The sequence below is a fragment of the Anarrhichthys ocellatus genome, unplaced genomic scaffold (genome assembly GCF_004355925.1).
Source record: "Anarrhichthys ocellatus isolate YVR2014 unplaced genomic scaffold, GSC_Weel_1.0 scaffold11, whole genome shotgun sequence".
In the NCBI taxonomy this organism is placed as follows: Eukaryota; Metazoa; Chordata; class Actinopteri; order Perciformes; family Anarhichadidae; genus Anarrhichthys; species Anarrhichthys ocellatus.
In genome coordinates this window covers 7677647-7692440 of record NW_022280041.1, presented here as the reverse complement: position 1 = coordinate 7692440, position 14794 = coordinate 7677647, and the positions used below count along the sequence as shown (strand labels likewise).

At 44.6% G+C, this 14794-nt stretch overlaps 1 protein-coding gene across 11 annotated transcripts in view; it reads left to right on the top strand.

Annotated features, from left to right (window-relative positions):
• Window positions 1-14746, top strand: part of ppargc1a (peroxisome proliferator-activated receptor gamma, coactivator 1 alpha) — a 229990-nt gene extending 215244 nt beyond the window's left edge. For 7 of the 11 annotated variants that reach the window (XM_031850766.1, XM_031850764.1, XM_031850773.1 and 4 more), the window contains exons 6-13: window positions 593-638; window positions 852-925; window positions 4451-5687; window positions 7449-7541; window positions 8513-8636; window positions 10429-10550; window positions 10909-11060; window positions 13617-14746. In XM_031850766.1, coding sequence (XP_031706626.1) covers window positions 593-638; window positions 852-925; window positions 4451-5687; window positions 7449-7541; window positions 8513-8636; window positions 10429-10550; window positions 10909-11060; window positions 13617-13720 — 1952 coding nt within the window. In that variant the 3' untranslated portion in view covers window positions 13721-14746. The remainder of the gene's footprint in view (window positions 1-592; window positions 639-851; window positions 926-4450; window positions 5688-7448; window positions 7542-8512; window positions 8637-10428; window positions 10551-10908; window positions 11061-13616) is intronic. The other 4 variants (XM_031850765.1, XM_031850774.1, XM_031850775.1 and 1 more) reach the window with 3 other exon arrangements.
• Window positions 14747-14794: the final 48 nt, after the last annotated feature.

Sequence of the window (14794 nt, the reverse complement as noted above, 5' to 3'; positions counted from 1 at the left end):
TGCTGAATATGTTCATTTAGACTCAGAGCCCAGGTGCTGCTCTAGAGCGCCGTGCTACTAAAGCCACGTTCCCTTAGCTGGAGCACAAGTCGGCCAGAGCCTCGGGCAACTGCACAAGCTTCCTTGACTCTCCTTTCTTCCTTCTTTTTTTCCCCTCCTCTGCTGTTGGTGCATGCGATTATGACTTTTTTTTTTGTCCAGAGAGGGGCTCACCCACTGTCATGTGTCTTGTTTGTGGCATCGTCTCTTTATGTCTTTATTCCATTTCGATCTGTTTGTTGTCTTGAGCGGGGGTATGTCTGTGTCTCGACACTTGTGAAAAAAAAACGTACCATCACTTCATCTTGCCTCACAGAGTGGACAGTCTAACTTAAGGCAATAAATTGTTAAAACGGGGTCAATCTAAAAAGATGTGGTTTTCACAATAGTGTCTATAGAAAGACTTTCTAACCAGGTATGGGTGTTTTTGTAACAATAATTGCATTTAATGAGCCAAATTGAGATTAATTGTTGCAGAATGTGGACCTGTTCTCTTCTGCCATGAGTGTTATACCCAGGTCAATAATTACACATGCTCCTTTGTGTTCTGCAGCCAAACCAACCACCTTGCCACTTCCTTTGACCCCAGAGTCTCCAAAGTAAGTGTGAGATGTTTTTCCCCTGTTATTCTTGGCAGGAAAAGCAACAAAAAACTATCGAAAAAAAACACAAATCCAAAGAAAACTATACAGACTAGAATCCAAGCTGAGGCATTTTTGTGACTCATTTCCATTTCTGGCATCACAACAGCTTTTTGAGGTCTTACTGTCACCTGAGAAGTAAAATATGGCACTTTGTTTTTTGTCTTCCAGTGACCACAAGGGATCACCGTATGATAACAAAACCATTGAACGCACATTAAGTGTGGAGATTGCTGGAACCCCAGGTAAGCATACTTTTCTGATTATTTAAAACACACAGTAATTATATTTAATGGTATATTTAGTAGTTAATGGAACTTCTCACTTCCCTGTTGTAGCTACTATTAACACCGGCTTTTTCCAACATCTTGATAGCTCCATTACAGTTCAGAGTTCAAGGTGAAGGCATAGGAGAACATTTTTATGTGCTCAAGTATTGATTAGGCTTTTCAATCTCTTCAGGGTTTATTAGCAAACCCCTCCCGTCCTCCACCTCCTCCCCTCCCCTTTTACTGAAGAGTTAATATGCTTTTCCTCTTCCTCTATCAGATCCTAATGCTCTCTGACTGACAGCTTACTTAGCCTACACATCATAGGGAAATTGAAATGGCAGTGTTATTGTTTTAATTGGTTTTGCGGTGTAATTTGATTCTGCCGGTACAATCCGTGCCGTCCTGTCCTTAGGCCCCCAGACAATTCTTCAATTAGATCAGCTGACTGAGGAGTCAATTTCCAATGTTAGGACTTGTATGCAAAGGATGCTGTTTGTAACTGTAGTCAGTGTAAGGGTTTTTCAGCATCATTATTGCCATCATCTTTGTGTGTTATTGAGTTATAATTAACTACATCGGAAGACAGCTATAGGCAAGAGGTAATTACAAGACAAAAATGCAGAGAATTTCAGCTAAAGCTGCAATATTGGCCGTCATATCTCTCTCTGCGTGAACAATGTCAGTAATTACCACCTTCTCCCCCAGATTAATCATCTAAGGTCAATAAAAAACAAAATGGCTGCCCTTTAGCCTCTCGCACTGTGTGATGTTGCACTGGCCCCTTTGAGTATTCATTTACCAGCAGGGGAAATTGTCCTCGTACATACCTCATGTCTGCCCCCTGCACCTTCTACTTATCTCTCGTGGGGGATGGAAATTGTGGCACATCAGACCGCAAGAGATCTCCCTCTGTCGCTCTGACCTTGGTCCAAGGGATATTTAACCCTTTTGTGTAGATAAGCTTTCGGGGTCAAAGGCGATGCCTGTTGAGACCTAAAGAAGGGAAAGAGCATAGCTGCGTAAGCTCTGAGGCAATCAAGCGCGGTTAATATTTCTTCCTTGTTTTACTGCACGTGGGTGAGTTTATTGACCCGTGGCCAAGTCTGGGTGTCCGTTCTGTTCCACTGCATCCGCCTTACAAGCACAAGTCAAATAAAGCCCTTCACTTGACTTTACCGTCCTAAGCTAATTTAGGGTTGAATATTAGCAGGAAAATCATTAGTCCAGAATACTCCAGGTTACTGAGCCCCTTTTCCTGCTTAGGGATTAGCTTTTGAGTGTCGTGCTGCATGAGACGGATGGGTATGGATCCCAGTAAGCAGAGGCGAGAGCTTTGAGGTCTGCCGTTACATGTTACAGTAATATTCCACTACAATAAAAATGATGGTGGTGGGCGGTACTGATAACCAGATGGAAGTAAGCCAAGTGTGCGCTCTTTAAAGGCAGGTCGACAACTCATTGATGGAACTTTCCATGAATTGCTGCCAGTAACATATTATTTTATACCTTTATGATGCGTTGTAGTAGTGGTTACTGTTTCATAGAAAGATTAATTTGATTATCAGGAGAACCTGTACAACGTGTTCTGAGCCAAATTATGTTTAGTACTAAACAAAGTCAACTTTTGGACTGTTGGCTGCATGTTTCTTGGTACAGTAAAGGTTACAACAGGCAGTAAGGCCCCCTGGGATCTGACTGCTCTTGCCTAATCTCTGCCAAGCTAATAGATTTACCCTGTGCTGCCGTGTTGTCTTTAATTACTGTATCTCATGACACTGGGGTGGTCTGTGTGTTGCTATTTGCATGGCTTACTGCCGGATCAACTCTTTAAGCACGGAGTTGTTATTCGCTCCGAGGTCTCCTTGCAATTTACAGCTGGACGAGAAAAAAAAGATTATAAACCCCTCCTCTTTCTATGCTGACTTTTCCACTTGCTTCATCGTTTCCTTTCCGGTGGCTACATGATTGTTTGTGTCGGCGGATCATCCATCACTAGCGAGTTTGACTGAGAGGCACATATTTATCTAATTCTGATTTATTTCACCCCCATTGCTAATGCCTCCTAGTTTATGACCCCACGCGCACATTGTTTTGGACAGATGGCGCTTCATTGGTGAAACAGAAGTTCCTCAGGCATTGTGTAGCGCCCCCCTTCTTCTTTTCATAGCTCATTTCCATTGGCAGTGCAAATATATGTCTGTATCACATTCAGAACTGAGGGAAGAGGGGAGAACAGCGGAGAAAGAGGCGAGTGGGGTTTCACAGACACTTCCAGATAATAAGTAGGATGGTAAGCCGCTGGATCAGGCATTCCAAACACAGCCAGTGGTTTTAGAAACGTGCATATTTATGTATCCGGCTCCCGCACTCCCAGTGCATACTTTAACACTGGATTTGAGACTAATAGCATTCATCTGGTGCAATTCACCAGCAAGCGAAGAATGATGTGCATAATAAGAAAGGCAAAGAAGAGGGGAGAGCGTAGGTGTTTCAAAGTGGCTGAGTTTGACTCCAGTGAGAGACTGTTAGTGACAAGTGTGCGTGTGTGTGTGTGTGGGCACATTTGTTCTGTGTGAGACAGAAACAGGATAGGATGCTGAGAGACAGGAAGGGAGAAATAGAGATTGATCCAGGGAAGATGGCAGACAGGAAGAGAGAAAAGGGGAGAATACATGACTAAAGGAAAGAGAGAGAGAGTAATGGTGGCGGCTGTTTGTGTGAGTGCATTAACAATGCTATAAAGTGGGCTCATCTCAGGACTTCCCATATAACTGCCATCTGTCTGGTTGTAAATCTGTAAGAGGCTTGGGAAACTTGGGGGGGGGGAGGGGGCACAAGTAGTAGGGACATGCCATCTGAGAAGAACGACGAGCCATTCGCCAGTACTTCCTGTGCTTCTATGACATCTTGCCATGGCGACATCACCAGGCATGCTACAATGTTTCACAGAAAAGGAACATTGTGGTGGATAATCTAGAAACATGCACGCCATCACGTCACTGATTATTTTTTCAGGCCGATAAAAAAATGTCAGTTTTATTCAGATGAATTGGCTGCTGTCCAGTGCCGACATTTATGTGAGCCAGGGAGAGATATGATACATGTACATTCATATTTTTTCATCGGGTGCATTACATTTGTCCTCTGCAGGGTTTTGTGTTATGCTTTCTTTTTTCATGAAAAGGGATCTTTCCAAGGTCAGAGAGGAAGGGGATGGCAAGTCATACGTATTACAGCACCGCCGTATTAAGTTACACCAAGCATTACATTAATCTGTCAAGATTGCAATAAAATAGAGATCAGGATTAGGCCACGTGAAAGTGAATATTTTAATCAGGCATGTATCTGTGTCCACTGTCCATAAACTCACCTGGGACTTTATAGATGAGTGAGGGGAGGAGGGAGAGGGGGACATTTGGGGAGGTTTGCATTATGATTCCATTTTCTTTTTACTGCCTCCACCCCTCCACCAACCTCTGTCTTTCCCTCCCTTTGCAGGTCTGACACCACCAACCACGCCACCACACAAAGCCAGTCAAGAGAATCCTTTCAAAGCATCGCTCAAAACCAAGTTGTCTTCATGTTCCTCATCAGCCTTGGCATGCAAAAGAGCCAGGCTGAGCGAATTGGGCCCCGGCGCTCTGGCCCCGGCCCCAGGTGCCTCAGGCGAGGGCCCTATCAGGAAGGGTCCCGAACAGACTGAGCTCTTTGCCCAGCTGAGCAAAGCGTCTACCGCCCTACCTTACTCGGTCACCCAACACACTGTGAGGTGCAACCTAGAGCAGCATCGTAGCACTAGCAACAATAAGCGGACGGTGCCCCGTGGCTACAGTGACCATGACTATTGCCAGGCCTCAGCTAGCACTAAGAAGGACGGCGGCACAGCCACTGTTTCCATGACTCCAGCAGCAGCGGAAATGACGGTCATCTCAGGTGCCACCGCTGCTCCCATGCCTCCTGCAGGCAAAGTTGGGGACAGGCATGTCGAATGTAAGGACTCAGCCATGCCACCATCCGCTTCATCATCTTCATCTACTCGTTCTCCATTATCAGCTTCATCTGGCCGTTTGGCTCAGCAGCAAAATATTGCCTCTGTGGATGGAGAAGCAGCCCGGGTCCAGGAGTTAGGGAAGCAGACCCTTACACAAACCACCCAGATCCCCTCACAAGAGGTCACTATTGACTGGGACCAACTCTACTCTTCTGCCATCAACAGGAAGCTCCTGTGTGACCAGGAAATCCGAGAAGAACTCAACAAGCACTTTGGTCACCCCTTACAAGCCCTTTATAGCCAGGGTGCCAAGGAGAGAGAACCAGGCAGCAAACCAAGTAAGGCTGCAGCCGCTATGTCCCTTGAGGAGGGAGAGAAAGGCTCCTACTCCCAGAGGCTGCCTGGCTCCAGCTACCTGCACTCAGGGTTCCTGCCCTTCCAGGATGAGCTAGAGCTGGGTGAGGGCCGTGAGAGTCGCTTCCTCTATCCCTGGGAGGGCACCCCTCTGGACCTTCTCTTTGACTGCCCCCCCTGTTCTCCCTCCTGTTCCCCACCATCCAGCTGCTCCCCTTCACGAGGCTCCGTCTCCCCACCTTCCTCCCTCCTCCTCTCTCCCAGCAGGCTTTTCTGCTGGACCAGCAGTGGATCCCGATCCCGTTCTCGTTCCCAGCCTGACTCCCACAGATCCTCCTCGCACCATCGGAGGCGCTCTCTCTCCAGCTCACCTGACAGACGCCCCTCCTGGTAAGACGTTTCTCAGACCCACACACACACACAAACCTCACGCTTATTTTTACTGAGCCTTGGCTGCTCCCCACCCATGCAGTTTTTTACAGGAGCTTGGAGCTGTCAGGGGATCTAGCTTAGGAGTGTAAAACAGGCCTGATCAGTCATCAGAGCTGGTGTCAGACAGGATAGACCCTGGAGACTCTCAGCATGGGTTCTTGACCTCCTGCTTCTTTGCCTTGTCTGGACTAAATGCAGAATAGATTTGGCAAGTGTTACACAAAGTGATTTAACAGGCCATGTTCAAGGGATTCTCACCAAAGTGTCTGCAGTTATTATACTACTATACTATACAACTCTGCCCTTTAGACCAGGTGGCACTTCAATGTCTATAAAGTGACAATGGGGAAAAAAGATTGGTTGAATGGTGTGACTTCCCCAAAACACACAATGAACCAAAAAGAAAAAAAACACAGAACATGAAACACGCCAGAGGCTCTGAACTTCTGAAAAGTACGAGTTTTAATCTCTAGGCAGGGAGTTTTATTTGAATGTCTTCCTAACACTGTCTTCCGCCCCCCTCCTCACTCGCTCCCTCGCATGCTCCTGTTTTTTGTTTGATGCCGGGGCTATTGTTTTAAGCGGCAGCTGTTGTTTTTACTGAGTGGCAAACCCTCCTCTTTTACATCCCCATAGATGAAAGCCAAATCCAGGCTGTGGGAATGTAGTCTCAAAGCCCCTCTCAAAAGAGACTCCTATCATCATAGCTCTGTGTGAGAACTACATTTCCCATGCTTCCCTTTGATCAGAGCTGAGGGGGTTTCTGTCTGTTTTCCTTCTTTGGTAGAAGAACAGAGGCAAACCGTAGCTGCTGAAAAGGATGTGAGTGAATTAAGTTTGTCAGTACTAGTCCATTCAGTGCCTCTCAGTGCAGGACTCCACTGCAGTGACTCTGTTTGTTTGCCTGATTACTTAAAGGTCAGTTTACTCCAGAGAGCCAATAGAATCACTTTACTCTGCCCGGGCCCTTGTTCTTGTGCTCGCTCACAAATTATACAGTAATAGTCTCAAGGTATTCGATCAGAATCTGACACTGACAAGCTTTCTGAAAATACTGTGTAGGGATTGGAGTCTTGAAAGTGACAGAACAAGACGCTTGTTATATTTTCATGCAAGAAAAGATATATAGAATTCCAGCAAAATAATTCTCAAAATCCCTCCTTTCTGTTTCAAAGCGTAGTTCTCAATCCTTTAAAACGGGCACTCCTTTGCTCCACTGAGCTTCCCAAACGTCTCCCCCTCCATCATTCTGCTCTTGCTTCTTCAGCAGCACTTCAATTATTAAGCATCAGAAGCTTACGGACTGCAGAGATTCAAGCTCTACAGTTAGGTCACTAAGGCCTACAGTATTGACCATTTCCTCATACAACACAGATAGCAGGTGCATGTATGGAGGTGCTGGCTCGGGTGTGTATAAAAGCGCTGTAAGGAAATCATGCACACTTAATGTGGCCATGAGCTAGATTAGGAGAATACAGAATGCTTTTATCTGGAATTAACCCAGTTTCTAACATCTAAATGGGGCTTGTGAAATCAACGAGGTTAATTTGGATCCCAAAGCCAAGAACAAATTAACCAAGGTGTGAAGTTTTCACGAGTCATCAGTATGTTGCATGATTCATTTAAACTGTTTTTTTTTCAAATGTGTGAGATGAGCAGCATTGCGATGTGTTGCCAAAAATAATATTTTCATATTTTACATTTTCTGTTTCCCCACAGGTCTCGTCACAACACAGATTCCAGCACCTTTCGTTCCAGGACTCACAAAAGCCCCCACCCTCAGTCTCGATCTCCTCTCAGCCGCAGGCCAAGGTGATTGTTTTAAATGAGTTGTTTACCCTCCAGTTTTACACGTAACCTTTGTTACGGATCGTATTGTTAAGTCGCAGTTCTTCAGGTCGGGAACAAATGTTTGTTCTTAGAAACTGAGAGAGTATGCAAGGATGGATGGCTGAATCACAGTCACGATAGACAAATGCAGGGAAAGTAACTTTCTCCTGTCACCACTCTGTGATTCCCTTTACACATCGAGACTGGAGCTTTCTGCAGCTTGCCCCATCCACACGGGGGCCTCGTGACAAACATTGGGGCAAATATGTTTAATTGATTGTTTTATTGTACTAGTGACAAAAGAATCCCAAATCACACTGATGCACATTCATACTTCACTCATGAGTCAAGCTCCCAGCTGTATAATGACGCCTATTCAACTTAGTGCCTCTGTAGTTTACCGTGAGCCACTGCAGAGGGGACCATTTCATATGCAGAGAAATACTGTCACAGTGCAGGAAAAGAGAGAGAGAGAGAGAGGGAGACTGACACCATCTCAGCGCTCCGAGCTGATTTGGCACCCACGGGCCTAATGACACCCGACAAGCCTGAGAGTCGCTCATCAGTCGAAAACTTAACGGACACGTCTTGTGCTAGTCTGGGGTGGGGGAGAAAGTTGCACTTTCCTTCTTGATGAAGCCCTAACTAAGCAGAAAGTAATGACATGTGAAGTTGTGCTGACAGTTGCAGCAGCCTGGCTCCCCAACCGCGCTGCTCGCCGGCACTCCCGCGGGCCTATCCTGTGGGCTCCGTAATCATAGCGATGGCGAAGAGACATCTTATTAACATGTCCATTTCCTCTCCTCTGAAATCCCCCCCTCAACCATCAGTGGTGAGAAAATAGGGGACTACTCCTTGGTGAATACTGGCAATTGTTCTTCACAGTCATCAACAGGAAGGGGGAATTTAGAGGACGAGCTAGGACAGTGATGTCATACGTATCCTTTTCTCAGCAGGTATGACAGCTACGAGGACTACCAGCATGAGAGGCTGAAGAGGGAGGAATACCGCCGGGACTACGAGAAGCGGGAGTTCGAAAGGGCCGAGCAAAGAGAGAGGCAAAAGCAAAAAGCAATAGTGAGTCAACTGACACGAACGCCATCTAATTTCCCCCATCCTCTTTTTTTTTTTTTTTCTGCCGACACTGATAAAAGACCACATGCAATCACTGCTGTGGCACATGCAGAAATTCCTGCAAACACACAGAAACCTCCCGCAGACACACACATTACTTAGGATGAGAAATCCTCCAGCCCAGTTCCATGTGCCACCCTACTGAAATGTCCTGAATGATTCAGGCGACAGGCCCTTCCTTTTTTATCTCGGGGTTGTGTATTTTTACATCTCTGTCGTCTGGAAACACTGTCGACTCTTATTAATCACACCACAGGGGTAAAATGTTAAAATTCTTGAAAACAGAAACTAGGAGAGCAGGACAGAGGAAAGGACAAAAAAACGGAAACGGACACTGATTCTGTTGAGCTCTTTCCCTTCTGTATCAAAATTCTGCCTGATGCAGGAAATATCACATTTCTCCCATATCTCCGCTCTCCACGTCTCAGTGTGAAATGACTCAGGTTTTCAGCGGGGTAGCGCTACCACCACTTGTCGATAAACCGTACGTTAAATGATGCAGTAATACATCGTGGCTTGGCAAGCATACATTTTCAGAGATGGAAAGACAAACAATTACGAGCAGCAAAGCTCAAGCTGTCAGGCGAGGTTTGGGGCAGCCAGGGATGTGAAAGCGTCTCCTACTGTCTGTCTCTCCCTCACTCTATTTTTGCCTCATTCTCTCACCCACCCACACACACACACACACACACACAGGCAGCCCTCAAGGGTGCCGTCACGAGAAGGCCGCCTATTTATCAGTTGTCAGCAGCTAAATTCAGCAAATACTTTTTTTTGTCTCAAACAGTACGTACGCCTTAAAGGGAGTGGAAAAAAAAAGCATAACAACAGTAATCTGTAGTTAATTTGTATCCTTCTCAGCAACTCTATAGAAGTCAGAAAGGGGCAAAGGTCAACTTGGAGTTTAGCACCAGGCAACTGATTTACTACGTCTTGGATCTACTACTACCCTCAAGACAGCATTCAAAATTTCAACGGGCCTCAGTGGACTTGCCCCAGTAATGGCAGGCAAATGAATGAATAAATAAATAATACTAGTGAAACACTATAGCCCCAAGCGTGAGCTGCATTATATGATTAGCACATGCAATTAAAGTACTCAAACACCATAATTGCAGCCTTGTGCAGGTTGTTCCTAAATTATTCCGCTATGACCTTACGTCCTCTGAGGTTGAAGGAAATCCATGTTTTTTTTACCCCGTGGCTCACTGCTGCTGCTCTTAATGCTCCCTCTCGCTTGGATATGAATATCTTTACAATATTAACTGACCATGCCTAGTTTACTGCACATTGTGAGTTTGACTCCTACGTTGGAAAGAGGGAAAGAGGCTTTTCTGATATGTAGCTGAGTCACCTCACCGCTTTATTTTTAGACTTTGCAAAAGAAGAAGCAGCCCCAAACTTAAGACGTGGCATCATTTGATAAAAATCACTCTGCCTCTGGTTGATGAGTTGCAGAGAGAAAGAGGAATTGTAGTGCCAAGGCAGACTGAGGGCGCTTCCAAACTGCAACTCTATCAGATAACAGGAAGCAGGCCGAACCAATCACAGAGAAACACAACAGACAGACGGAGAAGAGGGACAAAAACAGAGGGGCGAAAGTCAGCTGCAGTATCCACAGGAGTGATCAAGACCAATTCATTAGGGGCTCAGTGAAGAAAGAGAGGGGGGAAGAAAAAACAGACTCCCCCTTTTAATCTCCTTCCTCCGCTCTGTCTTTCCCCTTAACGAGCAGGAGGAGAGACGGGTGGTGTACGTGGGCCGACTGAGGTCCGACTGCACCCGGACAGAGTTGAAGCGCCGCTTTGAAGTCTTTGGCGAAATTGAAGAATGTGCAGTGAACCTGAGGGACGATGGGTAAGGCCCCAGGATGTTCTGTGCATGTGTGTGTGCATTTATATTGTAGTCTGGTATTCGTGTAGGGGGGGTAGGGAACATTTATTCCTCACCTCTGCAAGTCATGTAACACACAAAAAAATTGTGCTGTAACTTTTTAACTTTAAAAGGCAAAGTGTAAGACAAAGACGGAGCTTTTGCAGCCTCTCACCGTCTCCTGATCCAAAATAGTTCTTAGCCTATGGAGCCCCAAAGATACACTTTTATTGATTCTCTTTTGCATACAAATAGCGTGATCATCATCTAAGACAAGGCCCCCTATTCAGTTATTGTTGCCCCACAGCACCACTCTGATGTATCATTTTCTATTCTCGACCAGGGACAATTTTGGCTTCATCACGTACCGCTACACTTGTGACGCCTTTGCCGCCCTTGAGAACGGACACACCTTACGCAGGTCAAACGAGCCTCAGTTCGAGCTGTGCTTTGGCGGACAAAAGCAGTTCTGCAAATCACATTACACAGACTTGGGTAAGTGCAGCTTTGTTGTTCTCTCCCTCTGCCCCCTGCAGTCATGCAGTATATCGGCGTAGCTGGGAGGACTGTCAGAGAAAAGATGGGGGGGGGGGGGGGAGAATAGGGAAATAAGACAGCAGAAAAGGCTTGAGTGATGCTTCCAGATCCTGAGAGACATCTCTGTGCTGAATGTGTCCACCAGGCATTCGTGGCTCAAAGGGCAAAAAGAGTTGAGAGGTCAATCTGTGAACATACCAAGAATAGAGCTCCATTTTCCTGTCCCTGTTAGCAGCTGTAGTATCATAAAAAAACAAGGCAGACTCCATTACTCATGTGGACTTGATATGCTTGTTGATATAAAATGCAAGAGAAATAGCGCTTAAAAGCAATGTGTATACATATATATATATGTGTATGCATGTGTGTGTGTGTGTGTGTGTGTGTGTGGGTGTGTGTGTGTGTGTGTGTGTGTGTGTGTGTGTGTGTTAGGGAATCACTTTAAGAGAATGGCAAACAGGAGGGAGGAGTGGAGATGACATTACAAGGAGAAAGGTGCGTTAGGAGAAAGAAAAGAGATGAGGCGAGGAAGAGGAAGGTGGGAGCAAGGTTAAGTCCCAGCAACCCCTCCCTTCTCTAGAGTGAGGTTCCATCTGTTGCCAGCTGTTGCAGCGCTGAAAGGAGGCAGAGCCTCGATGTGGCAGGTAGGGGCCGGTCATATACTTAGAGGGAGGGGCCACTGTGGGAGCAATACCTACTTATGCACACCTACTGCCTTTGTTGGGAGTCAGGGCGTCATGACAGACTGCGGTACAGCAGAATTCATCAAACCTAAGTGATTACTTTGCGTAAACATGCATGTATGTTGCTAATGTATGTACATAGCTTCTGTATTGATCCAATCCATAAATCTCAGTTAGAAATATGTGATCAAATGGATGAAATCAATGGGTTTTTTTTCTGGCATGCCCCACATGATGAAAAATAGTACTTTCTTCTCTTCTGTTTGTCGCACAATTATAGTGGTTGTGATAATTGAGCAGCCATATTGAAAGAGATGCCCCGATAGGTCAAGAGTTGCCCCGATAGGTCAAGAGTTGCACACACACAAAAGATCATTTGACGATGACATACAAGATAGGTATTGACTCGTGCATCTGCAGCCAGTTTTCCCTCCTGATGTTTATTTACCAGCAAAAAGGGAGGTGAAGAAAGTATAATGCACTTCTACAAGAGGGTCAACGGGTCACTGCAAAGAAAAAGAGCACTTTCTTCAATAAATTAAGAGGTTGTTGTACATTTTCAAAGCACATGCTTGAAGCTATCAGCTTTTAAAGAGAGAGGACATGATGAGAAATTGACACACAGAGAAACAGTTGCTAATCCGAAAGCCTTGAGGAAAGACATTATGCCGAGATTGACTAATCAGTCTACTGGAATGGAAAGGCCTTCATTCGACCGCCTCTTTGTCAGGAACAGGCTATTTTGGTCGTCCCCGTACTGATAGCACAGGATAAAGAGATTGAGAGGAAGGGAGGATCTTATTATAGCGTGGTATCCAAACCTTTCCCCATCTTCTCAGTCTTGTCGGCTCTCGCATCTTTTTTTGTGTGTTCCGAGACACTGTCCATTAGTTTTAAGTAGAGCACCGAGGTGTTTTTCATCCCTCAAGGTGCGCAGTGTGACATAATCCAGCCCTTGGCCATTGCATTAGATTACGACTGGCGCCTTCTAGCTGCCATGGTCCTTCCCATTTCTCAAAGCTCTTGGAGTGTGCTGCTGGGCCCTTTGGGGGGCCCCATTTTTGAAGCTGTCTGTTGGCAGAGATAAGCTACTCTTTATGTATTATCAGGCTGATCGGGAAAAATAGGACATGTGAGAAATAGACAGACAGAAGGATAAGCTTTCACATCTGTTGCCTCTGCGTAAAATAAGGCACTATTTCCTGCCAGCGCGATATATAAATTCTTCGCAAGCTGTTAATAGGTTGCTGTGTAAATATCCAGTTATGGTTTGAGATGTTTTCCAACTATTTATTGTGCCCAGCCAAGAAATCCATAAATACATTTGGGTATCTGGGGTGCCTAAATCATGGGCTTTAACGAGCCATATTGGTTTAGCTCCCCTTCCTATGTCACATTTAGGCTCATTAGAATATACCGCCTCCCATCCTCCATCCACGGCTTGAGATCTACCTTTGCAAAGGTGCACCATATCATTCTCACAACCAATCAAAACAGACTGGGCTTTTTTTGGGAGGAGGGCTTAAAAAGACAGATGCTAAAACGGACCGTTTCGGACAGTCAGTATGAGAAAGATCCCAAAATACAAGTATGTTTCCTCTTTAAGTGTGTCGAGTCTGGGCACACGTTAGGCTGTGCATTATCCTTTATTTTTCAAGTTCATCAAATTGACATGTTACTCGAGATAAACACTGTGCTCCACATGGCTGAGCAATACTGGTGTTGAGGGAAAATATTCTGTGAGCTCTGACCATGAAGTTTTCTCTGAACATAAATGTGAACCCCCCCCCCACCGCTCAGCACTGACCACAATCCTCCTTGCCACTTTCAGACTCTCATTCGGACGACTTTGATCCAGCCTCCACAAAAAGCAAGTATGACTCCATCGATTTTGACAGCTTGCTGAGGGAGGCCCAGCGCAGCCTGAGAAGGTAACCAGTTCAGTGGCACCTGCTGTCTGTCACAAAGAGGGACTTCTGATACCTCACTGTTGTTTCTCGCTCCTTCGACGACGAGACTTCCAGAAGTTTTACACTCTATGTCATAGAGTATTTAAGATTAAGTCTATAGACCTATATCAATATAAATGAATATATCAAAAATAAAGTTTACATGAACATAGCTGCTGAAGAGCTGGGAAGAGACATTGCATTCTGGGAAAGCCAGTGAACCCTCAGAACCCGATGCACGTGTTCGGTGCACTCTACTGCTGTACAACCATCAGTGAAGGAAGAAGAAAAAAACTTTCATGATTTTTTTTCTCCAAGCACTACAAGGCCCACAATTCTTTGAGGGTAAAAACATGCAGCTTGTTCAGCCAGATTTGTTTTCTTTTGCTGTTGATTTTTCTTTATTTTTAAATCTGGTGTTTGGATATAGTGTTACAAACAAGAGTATAGGGAATTGTATCTCGGAGGTAAAATTCTCACGGTAACATTGTTGTCTACATTTGAAGAAGAAATGTAGCCATGTATTTACAAATATTATAAAAAGGAATATTTTTATTTTATGTACATATCGGATAAAGTTCTTTATTTGTTACAGCTATGCACTGTAAAACGCAGCCTTTTTTTAAAATGAGGAGAAAATTTCTTAATTCAGAATGTCAATCTGTAGTAATTACAATATGTAAAACATATTGTACACCTACATGATGTTTAGAAGACATGATATGATTGTAAAAAAGAAAAAAAGATGTGTCCGACTGCTCATTTTGAGGGAGCATGTGAACAAACGTCCTTTTTTTAAGTTATTTTGTTGGGGAAAAAAACAGTCAACCATGTATAGTTTTCTCTGTTTATAAAGTTTCTCAATCAGTGTTTTTTGCTTATACAACCCGTGTAAAATGCATTTTTAACATGTTTTTCATGATTGTAAAAAAGGTACCCCATTTTTTATTAATTATTTCTGAAACTATATACATATACATACATATATATATATATACACTATATACATATACATATATATATATATATATATACAATATATATATATATATATATATAT